At 41.8% G+C, this 15327-nt stretch overlaps 1 protein-coding gene across 3 annotated transcripts in view; it reads left to right on the top strand.

Moving 5' to 3' along the window:
* Positions 1-15327, top strand: part of LOC146202424 (uncharacterized) — a 132538-nt gene that overhangs the window by 12460 nt on the left and 104751 nt on the right. For 2 of the 3 annotated variants that reach the window (XM_084588178.1, XM_084588181.1), the window contains 2 exons: positions 4101-4241; positions 9532-9628. In XM_084588178.1, the coding sequence (XP_084444304.1) occupies positions 4101-4241; positions 9532-9628 (238 nt within the window). The remainder of the gene's footprint in view (positions 1-4100; positions 4242-9531; positions 9629-15327) is intronic. The other variant, XM_084588180.1, reaches the window with a different exon arrangement.

Below are 15327 nucleotides of genomic sequence, written 5' to 3'. Positions count from 1 at the left end.
GGTCTTCCCCGTTAAGGAGCGGCTGGAGGTTGGAGTGCGTCGATGGCATAAATCTCTCTAGCACCTTGGTCTTCAGGTGCTGATATGGTGGGGCAGAAAGAATGTTGGAGAGCTCGCCGGCAATGTCGCGAGAAAGGTTCGAGGCGATATAGTAGTATTGCGTCGTCTCCGAGCTGATACGGGCAAGGCAAAATGGCACCTCTATCTGGTGAAACCAAACTTGCGGGTTCTGGGGCCAGAAAAATGGGAGACGCACCTGCAGTGACGAGACGTCCTGCGGACGTGAGCCCTGTTCCGTGGATGCTGCGAGATTGGTCATTTCTCGTCCTAGGTCACCAGATGAAGGCCTAATGCCTCAGGAGCAAAGGAACAAGATTGCTGTTGATTAGCACCAGAACCACTGCAGAGGCTGCACAAGCCATGACCAGGCGCCGTCTTTATTTTCTTCGCTGGGTAGCGTGTGATATCCCGATTCCCGGCGCCACCCAAGAGGGCGCTACAACCTTTTCGCTGCCTCTTGGAGGGAAATTTGAAACCACGAGAGTTTTTCATGTACTTTTGCAATCCTATTATTCAAATTCACGTGAAAATATGATCGTACCAGTCGTACGGAAGTGCATTGCCTCTGTAGGCACCCTGCACCCGCTAAGTGCCGCCATCGTAGAGGCTGCGTTCAGCGCCCCACGTGGCCGATTCCTTTTTCTTGTCATTAAGGCTCCCTCCGAGTCTTCGCACGGGTTTCAGTGGTGTGCTGCTGATTGTTGAGGTGGGATTTGGAGCTGTTAATGGGGTTGAAAAATTCTTTCGAGGTGCAAATATCAGGAAAGGAACAAAGCTTTTTGAAGTAGGCCATGCACACATTTTGAAGGAGATAATTTCGTGTAATGAGGCCCAAGTAACAGCCCTATGCGTTGCGCAGACAAGCATCAGTGTGTCATTGAAAACCATCAAATTAAAGGTAAGAAATATATTTATCTGCTGGTTTTATCATCCTGCCTGTTGCACTGCTAACTTCATGCAGTGCACCAACCGGCCCGGACTACCGCCACAATCTTACAACTTAAAGTGGTACCTGTGATAGCATCTGGAAGAACCTCTTCCATTTGTGCTTTTGTATGCTGCAAGGGAAATACTTGGGTCGTTGGACAGATGCCCTTTATTAGATTTTGCATTTCCCATAAAATGGCTGCTCCATATCTTTGATTTTTCGCTGAAGGCACCCAATCTCCGCTATCTTCGCTGCAGAGGTAAACAAAATCAAATAAGCAGCATACTCTGCTACGCGCATGCATGAACGAAGACGGCATGCAAGCAGTACATCACAATGCTCGTGAGTGAGCGCGTACATGCGCAAAAGAAAGTGCGGGGCGCACACAGTGAAAGCAGCAAGGGGAGCTGCCAGTGTTCCAGTTCGTGTTTTTCTGTTACAGGAGGTGCTGTACGTTAGGAGCTACAGTGCCGCTCAGCGATGCTTTGACAGCCTGTAAAGAGGTTTTCACCAGCCATCAGTCTTGCATAGATGTAAAGTCATATTTTGTTGGCTTCTTAGCGTGTAAAGACAAGGACAAAAGGAATGAAGTGGGCATGGCACAGCACTAATAACTGCTCTGATTTTTGTTGAAAGAATACTGTATTTATAAAGTGTCTGTTCTAACCAACAAAAGGAAATCATTAAAGCAATGATTTATCATCCTTGGGCATAAAACAGCATGTATTAGGACTTAAATTGTGTCTTAGATACTTGATCTCATTTTCTATGAGCGATTTTGGTTTGCTGATGCGAGTTCCCACTGAGCGTTTATTTTCACTTGTTTCAGTTATCCTTCCAAATTGCGTTCAGCTCCAGTTGTTTCCTTTGTCGTCGTCTTTCTACACTAGGAATCTAACCAAATATGTACTAACTAGCTTGCAAGAATGCTCTCATGAAGAACTGCTGAAAGGACTATAAATACCTAATTTTTGGGTTCATGTTTTATCGTTTGCAATGATGCCTAAGACGTTACTGTACATGGATCAACCAATTCGAGGGACTCGATCTACTACAGAGAAAAGAAAACTCTTACGGGGGCTCGTAATGTTCGCCTACGACTGCTGAATAATTTATAGTGAAATTTCTTATCTCACCTGTTTCAATTTCAACTCCTGAACGATGGCTGTGACGTCAAAGTCGTCTTGGTCAAGTTAGGGATGAAAAAACAGCTATATGATCATTCCTGTATCTTTTAATTTCACTACAATGATAAAGCCAGCCTACCTCAAGAATAGGAATCACTACAAGTGAAGAATTGGTGTTTATGTTGCTGCTTTTTATGCCGCGTGTCAAGGCTTGATTATGACATCACAGCCATCTCTCTGCTGCTGAAACCAAAACTGGAAAGAAAAGAAAATTTAATTATAAATTATTTAGCGGTCGTAGGCGAAAGCTGTGTGTGGATAGACATACAGGAATGTCTTGCGCATCATTAACAAGAAAAAAAAAATATCACCAAAATTTGGTGTCTATATTCCTATAATGGGGAAGGGTTCTTGGAACATTTTTATCCATTTTTAAGTTAAATGCTATGAAAATGCACAGTCTAATCAGAGTGATTTCAAATATGTAATTACTTTTCTGATATGTCCGTTAGTTTTCAAATTATTTGAAAATTTCACTCCTTTGTTTACAGAAACAGTAGAGAACAATCTAAATCGGAAAACTATTATTAACATGTGGCAAGATAGTATATAGTGTGAGGAATAGAATGCAAGTACTACATTTTTGATCAAGGCAGTATTAGTAATTTTACGACTTGTTAAGTTTGACATAGGAAAAAGTGACTCACGAACCATTTAAATTAGAGCATGCAAAGCAATTACCAAGCATAAAATAAGAAATCTGTTCCAACTTTGTACAGTTTAATGACGACATAGGAGCATGCTGCATTAAAAACTTCCTCTATCTACTCTAGATGCGAAGATATCCTTGTAAGCTAGCAAACCATCAAATATTTATCTTGAGAAAAAAAAAATGAACTGAGATGAAATTTACTAGGCTCATTTGCACTTTATAAGGTGTAATCAGTGATTCAGGGAGTGAATAAATTAGTAAGGACGTAGGAGATCTCTTGTAGATTTCCGAAATGTCATTTTCGAAAGCACTTTTTTCCTTACTTTTGGCCCTTCGAGAGCCCTGTCTCCCTTTAAGTGGTTGCGTGAACCGAAATACTGGTCATAGTGTGGTTTTGAAATCCAGTCTGTGATTGTGTGGCACATTAAGTGCACTTCCATGCACGGCACTGGGTGCTTAAGAGGTGTGCTACTGCTTACTCAGCAAAACAGAAGTGACAAAAAATTATGCAGCAATTGATGGTCGATCCAGCTGGAATCTGAAAGCACAAATCGTTTCCATGATTGCCGATGTTCTGCTGTTTAAGTTAGGCATTTTGCGATTTGACTGTACAGTTTATCACACACAGTTTGCTTTCACTTTCTCACATCTTATTGCACTTCTAATCATTGGTGCTTCTTTTCTTTTCTGAACCCATTGTTATGCTGCCACTTCTTGAAGGGATGGCAGCTTATCACATCAACAGCCCCACACATCCTTTAGCCCCTCAGCTCACGCCATGATGAAACCGCTCCTATCACACTACCGAAGATCACACAGCTCACTTTACATCTCGACTGCGCTAAGTTAGTCCGGGACCTTCAAACTGTTCATTTTTGAAATGGAAGCTACCCATCTGGCGCATATTTTGACCTGAAAAAGCAATGTTTTGGTTATAGTGCAGTATCTCTCATTTTGCAGGCTTTTACAGCCTCTGCAACATACATTATAAGTGGTCTATACTGTACTTGTATTCACTAGAATGACGTTTTTTGTTTTTTTTTTTTTTCTTTTTTTTGCTGCCAGCTTTTTAGGCAGTGATAAATACATGATATAAAATACTCTGTTACTTGGCAGGCATTTTTAAAACGTTATCACATGAAAATCTAGTATGTTTCTGTCTAGTCTGTCATAGCTTCAGAGTGCCACAAACAGGAGGTAGATTGAAAGTGGAATTTGTCGGACTTAACACAGCTATGAGAGCATTATATGTATGTTTTTGCTTGACCTGCAGCCTTTTCACCATCTGTGCATACAGCGAAAGCAGTCCGGTCTTTCAAAGTGCACCAAACAACTCCGGTTAAGAAGACCACTCGCTTGCCCTTTGAAAGAAATGGGAGGCCTCATCAGCAACAAGTCAGGAGAGGCGAGACTTGTATGTTGTGTCTGATATTTAGCATGCCTGGAATACTCAATTCCTTGGCGTGACGAAACCCAGTCATTCTTCCACAGAGAAACACAGCCTGATTTTGGTGTATGCAGAGTTGTTTGGAGCCTGTGATCTGCACTGTGTGTTTCCAAGGCCATATATAATTATGGAATTAACGCACTTGTCCGTAACAAGCCTGTACATGTGCGTGAATGCACTTGTCCTGAGAACCTTGTACCTTTACTGAACCTTTGCAGAGACTACATTTCATCTCTTTTATTAGCAAGCTCAAACTCGCTGCTTGATTAGGGGAAAATTGCACAGTTATTGGTTCTGTGATAGGAAACAAGAAGTGGTTTTGAATGGTTTAAATAAAAAAAAAATTATCAAAAAATGTTCAATTTCACCGATGCGAATACCGATAGAAACTACCATTAGTGCGGAACCATGTCAAACTGCATGCGGGAGTCATTTGACAAAGCACACTGCTGCAGTGCACCAGTCTAGACACCAGGAGGGCTTTATAAAATGGCATACTCGCATGCAATTCGGTGCACATCCACCGGCAGTGATCTTTTTCTTATCCTCACGACAGTACAGTTGAGTTCTTAATTGCATGTGTGTGTTCGGTGAGTTGTGCACTAAAAAATTACCTTAATTATTTTTATCATGCTGCATAACAGCTTACTAGATTAATTGTAGCAGTCGTGGCAGTTATTATTGATTCTAAAATTAATCAGACTTGTTTTTTTTATATTCTGATAATAACTTGTAATAGCTAATGCCATTTTGAGTTGTAGCATTAAGCTGATTTGGACAGAGCTGAGAAGAAAGCTGCACAGCTTTAGTTTGAAACTGTATCTCTGTGCTTATTATTAATTATTTTCTGATCAGCTCTTGTAGTACTGAGCCCGTTAGGTGAATTTTTAGTGATGGTATTCCAGCCTGGTGAAGTAAAAAAAGGTGGCCTTGCATGTGATATGCAAGGCCACCTTCAAGTATGCCAATAGTTTTATTAGGATTGCAAAAGCTGTGAGCTTGTTTAAGCAAACTTTGGGTACACATATATGTAGGAAAAGTTAAAATTGAGAATATTTCAATGATTCAGGGCAGAAAACCTCTCTGTTGTGTTTGAAAGCATTGCTAGTGGTGCATGTACCTTATAAATAAACTGTTCCCTTGAACGTGACATATTATGTACAGCTAAACCTGGTTATAGCGCAATTGTAAAAATATCCGCGAATTTCTGTTACATTCAGGTTTTCGTTATATGCAGTTATCGCTTGAAGACCCAAAATGGCAGTGTAGAACGAAAACCAACTGAAGAATTGATTGTAAGTTTGGTTGGTTGGTTTGTGGGGTTTAACGTCCCAAAGCGACTCGGGCTATGAGAGACGCCATAGTGGAGGACTCTGGAAATTTCGACCACATTGGGTTCTTTAATGTGCACTGACATCGCACAGCACACGGACGCCACTCCATTTAGCCGCCATCGAAGTGCAGCCGCCGAGGCCGGGATTCGAACCCGCTTCCTTGGGCACAGTAGTCGAACGGCGTCACTACTGCACCACCCCGGCAGGGCAAATGGATTGTAAGGAAAACCACCTTGAAAGTAAACAAAAATTATTCGAGATTATAGAAGCAGTGAAACATTTCGTGATCGAGCTGATAGCACGGCACGACTGCGGCGGCAACCTTCGCTTCCCCTGCAGCTCGCGCAATGAGTCTACGAGAGAGCGGCAACAGGGAGTGATGGAGAAATCAGTCTGGGGGAGAGCGAGGAGGTTCTCCCGTTCGCCCGCCACTTCATTGAAATCATCATCACTTTCTTTGAAAGGTTCACAGTTTTCGCCGTAGAAAGCACTTGGTGGGAATGCGGCTATGCTGTGTTGCCACCAGCATGTAAACAGAACCACAGAACGCTCGGTTGCTTGCTTCTACCAAAGCTCTGAAACACTTATGGGCTGCCCTCTAGTTAAAAAATTTACTGACAAATGAAAAAGAACTGGTTTAGTATTTGTCTAAGAGATGGCACATCCTGCATTGCAAGCTGAAATGCATACCATGGAAAAGCTTGTCGGGCCCTGCCCGACAGTGGACGACTAAAGACTGCAGAGGGTCAAGAAAATTCCCAGTTTTTCTTTTCATACGATAATTTAGGGCACAGGTGCGAAAGTACAAGCTCTGAAAAAAACCTAATATGCCCACTTGGCATTTGTTTCAAAAACTGCTGTTCTGGTTTTTCTGAAGGATGGAACAAGTATGCAAGTCACCGAATAATCCTGAAGGTTTCAACATTTTATAATAGCTTTTCCCATTTCATTCTGCTCCGTTTTTAAAAGTTAGGCGTTTCAAGGACTATTAAGTGATTTGTTCAAAATATTTGAATACAGCGTCTGGGAATGTTAATATTGAGGTATGCATGTATATCTTCAAAGTAGAGAACGTGTTGTATGTCGCATGAATGACTTTTGTAGAATCCTACTTTGCTTCCACGGAAAAAAGTTAAGGGAAAACCGCTTAGTATGCTACTATATTATGTACAACAAAGACTGGTTAATGAGATTGACCTATATTTAAATGGTGAAGATTGATTACTTCTCTTTGAGATTGGAATGAAATTCCCCATCTACCACTCATATGCTGAAACATGAGAGATGTTTCAAAGATTTTATCGATGATGTGAACCCTTGCTGATATAGGATATTTTAGTGTGACCTTAATATTGTCTTATAGTGCAAACATAATGGTTTTTATGGGTGGTTGGATAAAATGGGTTAAATAAGGTTTGTGTGTGAATACATAGCGAAACTATCTTTTAGGATATTTGGAACATCAATTCGGGAAGGGAGACTCCAGAATCGTCAGTCGATCAAGTCTGTCCTAGAAATATAGAGGCCAGTAGTTTTCCAGTAAAATTATGCAGCATTTTAGGCAGATTGGTAGAAAAGAAGTACTTAGTTAGGCTACTATAGCATCACAGTTGGGGCAGTACAATATTTGTTCCATGCGCAAACCATGTTAGCAGCTTGAGCTGTTCTTTTGTTATTCTATAAGCATTTTGTTTACCAGGGGGAACCAGGTTGATCTGTTATGATGGTAGGAACGTGTGTAATAATTAGTAGGCATTGCATTTTGTACATTAAAGTAAACCACTTGTAATGTTGTCAAGAAACATGGAAAGGTCAAGGTCGAAGCTGATGTGTAATGATGTTTTTTTTAATAAAAGCAAAGTGTAATTTGCATAGTAGTAAAATGAATGAATGAACAGGAAGTGTTTTACTTGCCTGATTGAGAGGGATGAGGAAGGACCAGAGCATCAAACCACACTTGCTTGGGTACAGGGTGGACCACAGGGGTGCACATATCTGGAGTGCATTTCCAACCCTCGTAGCAGTAAAATGCTGCTGTTTTGGTGGTCTTAAGGAAAGCCCTCGTGTGGGCTGTGCATTCCCAGATAAATGTTACTAGACAGTATGGAGCTTTTACATTTATAATATTCTTTAGAAAATTTGGTCTCGGCATTGGGACTGAAACGTTAGGATGAGGCTTATGCTTTGCCTTAATGGACGCTATAGCGCTTTTAACACCACGTTTTCATTGTGAAAATTTTGTGGCTCTCAGAGACTGGGACAGACTTTGGCAAATTGCTAAACAGTAGCTATCTCACTTCTCAATGGACAACTGCGTAAAAATGAATACAGCACCATTAGAGGTACATATGCCATCATTTCAAATCCCTTTCGCAAACTAGCCTCCAACCTGACTAGCCTGTATGCTAAATGGGAAGTGAAATGGTGTGACACAACCAAAAGTGCTGCACAATGAATAGTTGAATCACAAATTTGATACGAAATTATGTGCATATTTTCTCCGGAACCTTTTTACTCATTTTTGGGGTACAGCAACGGCAATGCTTTTTTGACCGTATGAACTATGTATGCTTTTGTGTAAAAATCATGAGTATGCCTTTGGCAGGTGGTAGTTTGCAGGTGACGAGGCCAGGCACTGGTTGGTCAGCAGGCTATGTGACGTTACAATGTCATGGCTGAGTTGGCAGGAGCTGCAAACTCCTGCAAACTCGGGCATCTCCTGTGTGAGGGTAGGATGAGGAGCCCTTTGATCTCGAGTCACACATGCTACCTTTAGGCCATACAGGCCCGTTTCTACGGCTTGGTTGAAGTGATGATTTATGTGTATGTCAGGTTGTCTTTCAATTAATATGGTAGCCTATTATTGTATGCTGATTAGTGTGTGTAAGAGATAATAGAGGCACAGAATGAGTGATTCGATTAAGTAATTAGTGATTTAACAGTAGTAAAATGCATGAATGTGGACAAGGGGAGCTGCAGACGAGAGCCATTAACACTGTCGCATCATACCATGCAGTGTGGAACAGAAGTGCTTTCCAGCTTTCTTTTGCCTAGCAAACCAGGACACCTTTAGTAGAGTTTTCCATAAATATAACATCTGACATGCCATCCACAACCATTTTTACTTACAGAATAGTTTTCATGGGAGAAAATTGCTGGGATCAACTGGCACTGATGAAATTAGCTCCTGAAGCCCACCACATCGGCTCATTGGCTTTGGTGTTTGGCTGCTGGTCCCAAGTTCGTGGGTTTGGTCGTAACCGCAGTGGCTGCACTTTGATGGAGGCAAAATATGCGAAAATGCTCGTGTGCTGTGCGTTTGTTGCCAGTGTGTGTTAAGACACTCTGTCTAGCGTTTGGTGTATATTGTGTTAAATTGTCTTTTGAATTTATCGCCCAAATTTTCTTGGCAGCAGTTAAATGTTCTTGCTCCAATTAATATATGCCTGGCTTTGGTACTGAAGAACACAAGACTTTTAAAAACAGTGTTTCCTTCTGTTTGGCTGGCAATGTCTGTCAATCCTGGTATGAAAAATGCAACTGCTACTTTCTGCTTCCAGGATGAAGTGTGGCAGTAGCTGATAAACATAGTTTGTGATGGAACTATAGATACTATTTTTTTCGTCACTGGTACTGCCTAAGGCAGCTTCAATATAAATGTAGTAGCAGCCTGCCTAAGTCAGGTAAACTTGCCGTACATTGTGACAGATTTCAAGAGGAAGTAATTAGGGCCTAGAAGTTTTGTCAAACAGAAATAATCCTTATTGTGCACTTTTTTGCATGGGCTGCCAAGTTGCTGCCAAAATTCACAGTATTATTCTGGTTTCACTACCACAGGGAGATATGCCAGCGTGTGTGTGTTTTACTCATCTCCACTGCCTCTTTAAATGTCTATGCTTGTTTCTCTTATATACCATTTTCAGATGTGCAGCCAACAAGTGGAAAAATTAAGTTAGCAGACGTCAAAGCTGTGTTCCAGCGTGCAAGCATGATGCTGCCATCCAAAAGACCCATGTACAGGTAAAATCACTTAGGTTTGAATCAGGATGTGCGTGCATAATTTCTGGCTGAGTGTTGTTCATTGCTTAACTAGGGTACTGGAAATGAGGCACACACAACAGTAGACTCACTTTAGAACTACCGTTGTGGCATTTTATTTCCTATCAATATGGGGACAGTCTAGTTTCCTATTGGACACATCACAAAATGATCTTTTGAATCTATTCGAACCCAAAATAGCACTTTAGCAATGCTCTGGCTCTCAGTAACTTGCATCTATGTTAGGTTGAAAAATTGAACTTTTAGGCTTCATTGACTCCAAAATATTGGTCCGTTGGTCACGAATATTTATTTATTAATACTGCAGGCCAATACTTTGGCCCAAGCAGGAGGGGCTATTCACAAACAAAAAGAAGGCACAGAAAAGCGTACAAAATGTAACATGAAATGAACATAGTGCACAAAAAGAACCACAAATGAAACGTCAACATCACTAACTTGCACAAAAATGATTTTGCAATGCAACCATGAAATTGTTGGACTGAAATACACCAATGGGAAGTGAATTCTACTCGTTCACCGTTCGAGGGAAAAAACTGTACTTGTAATCGTTTGTTTTCGCGAAGATTGGTGCAAGCATATACTCATGACTGTATCGTGTTCTCCTCGTAGAAGGCCGACATACGGACACTGGTAGCGTCATATTTTTTTCAGAAAGAGTCTTATGTAGTAGTACAAGACGATTAATTTTTCTGCGTATTTCGAGTGTCTGTATTCTGTTTTGTAACATTATTGAGGACGGCAAATTCTTCCCGGCATATTTCGCGTATATAAATCGCACTGCTTTTCTCTGGACTCGCTCGAGTTCTTTAGTGTCCTTTATAGTATGCGGGTCCCAAAGTTTGGAAGCATATTCTTAGATTTCACTATTGCATTGTAGGCTAACATTTTAGCTCTTACAGGTGCATTTTTAAGCTTTCTCTTTATGAACCATAATTTTTTCCTAAAAGCCTGAAAAACCACCAACTTCTCCTGGCAGCTATAGACCCATAACTCTCACGAGCTGCCTTGCTAAAAGTTTCGAGAGCGTGGTAAATAAGAAGTTGATGTTTACTCTCGAATCTCGTGAACTTCTCGATATACACCAAAGCGGCTTCAGAAAAGCATGTTCAACAGTGGACCTTCTCGTTTGACTTAAAAACACAGTTCGAGAGATGTTCATCCATAGACAACACTGTCTAGCTGTCTTTTTCGACATGGAGAAGGCATATGATACTTCCTGGAGGTTTGGCATTCTGAAAGACTTATCCGATCTCGGCATCCGTGGAAAGATGTTGAATTGCCTAAATGACTTCCTGTCTAATCGCACCTTCCAAGTATGCCTTTGTTCTAGCCTTTCAAAGAATTTTATTCAGGAAAATGGAGTACCGCAGGGGTGTATTCTCAATACCACACTCTTTATAGTAAAAATAAATTCCATAGCCAAAGTAATTCCGAAGTCCGTTATGTACTCTGTTTATGTTGACGACCTCCAGACTGCATACACATCAACCAACTTATCAGCGTGTGAAAGACAGAGGCAACTCGCAATAAACAAACTTGGAAATTGGGCAGACAAAAATGGATTCAGGTTTTCTCCACAGAAAACAGTTGCTGTTCCCTTCTTGCTCAAGAGGGGCTTGCAAACTGGTCCTACTCTTCGCTTAACTGACATCGTACATCCAATAAAGCAGAAACATGAGTTTTTATGCGTAATATTTGACAAAAAAAACTCTCATTCCTACAGCACATAAAGCACCTGAAAGTTGAAGCTAGCAGAGCTCTGAATATCCTTAAAGTTCTGTCGTGTAAACGTTGGGGTTCAGATAGAGCATATCTCCTCCACATTTACCATTCTCTGGTGCACTCCTGTAGTCTATGGTTCAGCAAGACCATCATATTTAAAACAGATCCAGTATATGATCTCGGTCTGCTTCTGTCATGCGGAGCATACAGAACGTCCGCTGTAGTCAGCCTCTATGTGGAGGCAAATGAGCCATCACTGGAAAACAGAAGAAAAGCACTTACATCTGCATGCATTCTCAGAATAAGGCCACAGAAAAAACATGTTTGCTACCCAATTGTCACACCTTGTCCTTCCAGAATTATATTTACCAATAAACCTCAAGCAACTAGAATTTTGATACTGGTTGGTTTGTGGGGCTTAACGTCCCAAAGCAACTCAGGCTATGAGAGACGCCGTAGTGGAGGACTCCGGAAATTTCGACCACCTGGGGTTCTTTAACGTGCACTGACATCGCACAGCACACGGGCGCCTTGCTTTTCGCCTCCATCGAAAAGCTGCCGCCGAGGCCGGGATTTAGAATTTTGATACTACGGTTTGAAGGCATATGCCAGGACCTCAGTATATTGGATACACTGCCTGATAATTCATTATTAATTTAAAAAGCGCGAACACAAAGACAAAGGACAAGATAAAAGAAAGCCACAGTACAAGCACTGACTCACAACTATGCCTAAGCCCTTTACTCCAAGGCCCTGGGTTCACCTGCTGCACAAAAAGTCAGTCAAAAAAGACACCTCCTTGCTTGAAAGAGCAAGAGAAGTCTTGCTGACACACTTATTGTCTGTTGAAATAAAATATGATTCCACTATCTCTCTCGACATCTTTCCTTTGTGTCGATACAAAAATCCTAACCTGGTCAAACTTAGAAGTGCACTTCTCCTTCTTCATTGTTTCACATGAATGGCAATGTGATACCAGACGCGTTTTGTCCTTGCCACTTTTCAAGTTGTTCCGGTGTTCCTGTAGTCTTTTGTTAATACATCGTCCTGTTTGTCCTATATAACAGGCTCCATAAGAGAGTGGAAGTCTGTACACAACACCTGTCTTGCATCCAACAAATGGGTCTCTATGTTTCACCCCACATTCTTGCTTCTTTGAGTCTCTTTCCCTTTGAATAGCCGGGCAAATCCTCTTCATCTTGAGCGGGGCGGTCAATGCGACGTCAACACCATACCTCTTGCCTACATTTTTGAGGCCATGTGGAACTCTGTGCACATATGGTTTTCGTCATGTTTGTTTTTATCTGGGCCTTTTAGTAAAGGGCTTAGGCATAGTTGTGAGTCAGCGCTTGTACTGTGGCTTTCTTTTGTTATCTCTTTTGTCTTCGTGTTCGCACTGTTTAAATTAATATGTACCAACCCACCCAACAAAGTATCTTGACTGCCTGATAAGCCTCAAAGCAGCAACCCCCTTCCCCCAGTATGTGACATTACTCTAACACAATTCAGTAAACTCCAAACACCTAACCTTGCCGGGGTGGCGCAGTGGTTACGGTGCTCGACCACTGTGCCCAAGGAAGCGAGATTGAATCCCGGCCTCGGCGGCTGCGTTTCGATGGAGGCGAAACAGAGTGGCGTCCGTGTGCTGTGCGATGTCAGTGCACGTTAAAGAATCCCAGGTGGTCGAATTTTCTGGAGTCCTTCACTACGGCGTCTCTCATAGCCTGAGTCGCTTTGAAACGTTAAGCCCCACAAACCAACCATCCAAACACCTAAAGAGCATATCGTACAAGAATATCGTACCCTCAAAGAAAAATACAGTAATTGTACTGAATTTTACTCAGACAGTTCAAAAACTAACTCCTATGTTGGTTGCGCAATAGCGGAAAGGTGGTCAGAAAAAGTAATTAGAATTCATCAGTGTGCATCAATATTTACAGCTGAATGTTATGCTGTCCTGCAAGCTGTAGAAAAAATTATAAACAAGAACATCGAAAATAGTGTTATTTACACAGATTCGCTGCGCGTACTTACAGCTCTAAATTCCAAAAGGGCAGCCATGCCATTACTTGGTAATATAGTACACAATATAGCAAAGATAACCACACAAAGGCACAACAAAATATTATGCTGGGTTCCAAACCACGTAGGCATCGACGGCAATGAGAGAGCGGACATTTACGCTGCACAAGCTCACAACAAAAGTATTGAAAAAGTCAACATTCCACATCAAGACTGCCTGAAGTTAATACATTGTCAACAGAAAGATAAGTGGCAGTCTGTGTGGAATAACAAAGAAAATAATAAATTACGCCTTGTAAAACCCATAATAGAAGAATAGATATCAAGCACACAGCATCCACGTTTAATGGGAGTACAGTAAAAGCTCGTTAATTCGAACTTCACGGGACCGGGAAAAAGTTCAAATTGTCCGATGTTTGAATTATCGAATTGCCTCGAAAAAACTGACAAGAGTCATCTGCATTACGATAAATTTACCGTATTAACTCTCGTAAACAACCCACTCACATAATGAACTAATGAACCCGTCCATCCGCGATTTTCATCTTAAAATTTGAAAAAAAAAAAAAAATGAAAAAATAAAGGCGCCAGTCGTTAACGCTTCCCTCTGTTCCGCGCCATCATGAAAAAAAAAAAAAAAAAAAAAGGCTTCAGCCGTTAACGCGTCCCTTCGTTTCGCGTCGTCACCGCCCACAACACATCTTGGCAGTACGCCAAGATGCTGCTCAGCAATAACATAGTGATGTGGTTTTCTTTTGATGTTAGCTCTAGCAAGGAGGAAAGTGAACCGGTTGCGCAAACCTCATTTTCAATACGTTTCCTTTATCATGCCTTAGGTGATTGGGGCGGGCGCTTGTCTACTACCACGTGCGATAGCAGCAAACGTCTTTTGAAGGGGACGATGCTAAAAGCCGCCGTCATGACCGTGGCGGACCGCCTGCTCTCATTGACGGCAGATGGATGAGTGGACGACTCTCGCAAAAAAAAAAGTGTAATTCGTAGCGCCCATCCGAAGTCATAGCCTCTTGTGGGCGTTTGCTGGGACCGCACCGACAGTGCTTATGCGCATTTCCGAATTAACAGAGATCGATTCACGAGTATTTAATTGCGAGTTTCGAAGGTTGCGGGGAAGAGAGCAGGCAGCCGCGGCCGCCCACTCCTACCCTCCGGTGCCGTCACGCCAGTCATGGCGCCATTTAGGCTTTACCCACTCATCCATGGTTCTACCTGGTTTCATCTTCTGTCTCCATTTAAGAAGCGCACAGCCTCTAACCACACCGCTCTTTCTCTAAGGGATTTTCTTTTTTTCTCCTTCCTTTTTTTGCCACATTCTGTGCGCCAAGCCGCCCATACGCGGCGGCGCATAGTTCGAATTATCCGTTGCGGAACTGACTCGAGTTTAAATTAGTGGGCTTTTTTGTACACAGATCTCTATGGAGCTTGGCTGGTCCAAGTAGTGTAGTTCGAAGTATCCGAAAATTCAAATTATCGAGGTACGAATTAACAAGCTTTCACTGTAATAGCCTGCCGTCTCAGTATTGGCCATACACATCTTACACACAACTTTCTACTAATGAGACATAAGCTTACCTGTGTGGAATGCGGAGAAATACTCAGTTCAGTCAACCAGATCCCAATTACATGCCCCAAACTTGAGACACTACGGAAAAATCATTTTACTTTATTCTACAACCATGCCCTCCCATTCCACCCGAGCTTGCTTTTAGGAGAAAGCACATTAGTAAACTTAACAAGTGTTTTAGTTTCCTAAAAGAAGCAGACTATCTAAACAAACTGTAGATTTCAACACACTTCTTTTCACTTTTCCGGACATTACACATTTTAACCTTGCTCTTGGTGCATGATAGCCTTAGTGGCTTATGCGCCATAAAACCCAACACAACACACATCAT

Source organism: Amblyomma maculatum, chromosome 1 (genome assembly GCF_055883805.1).
Source record: "Amblyomma maculatum isolate TAMU_Amacu chromosome 1, ASM5588380v1, whole genome shotgun sequence".
Lineage (NCBI taxonomy): Eukaryota > Metazoa > Arthropoda > Arachnida > Ixodida > Ixodidae > Amblyomma > Amblyomma maculatum.
This window is presented reverse-complemented; position numbering and strand designations above follow the sequence as displayed.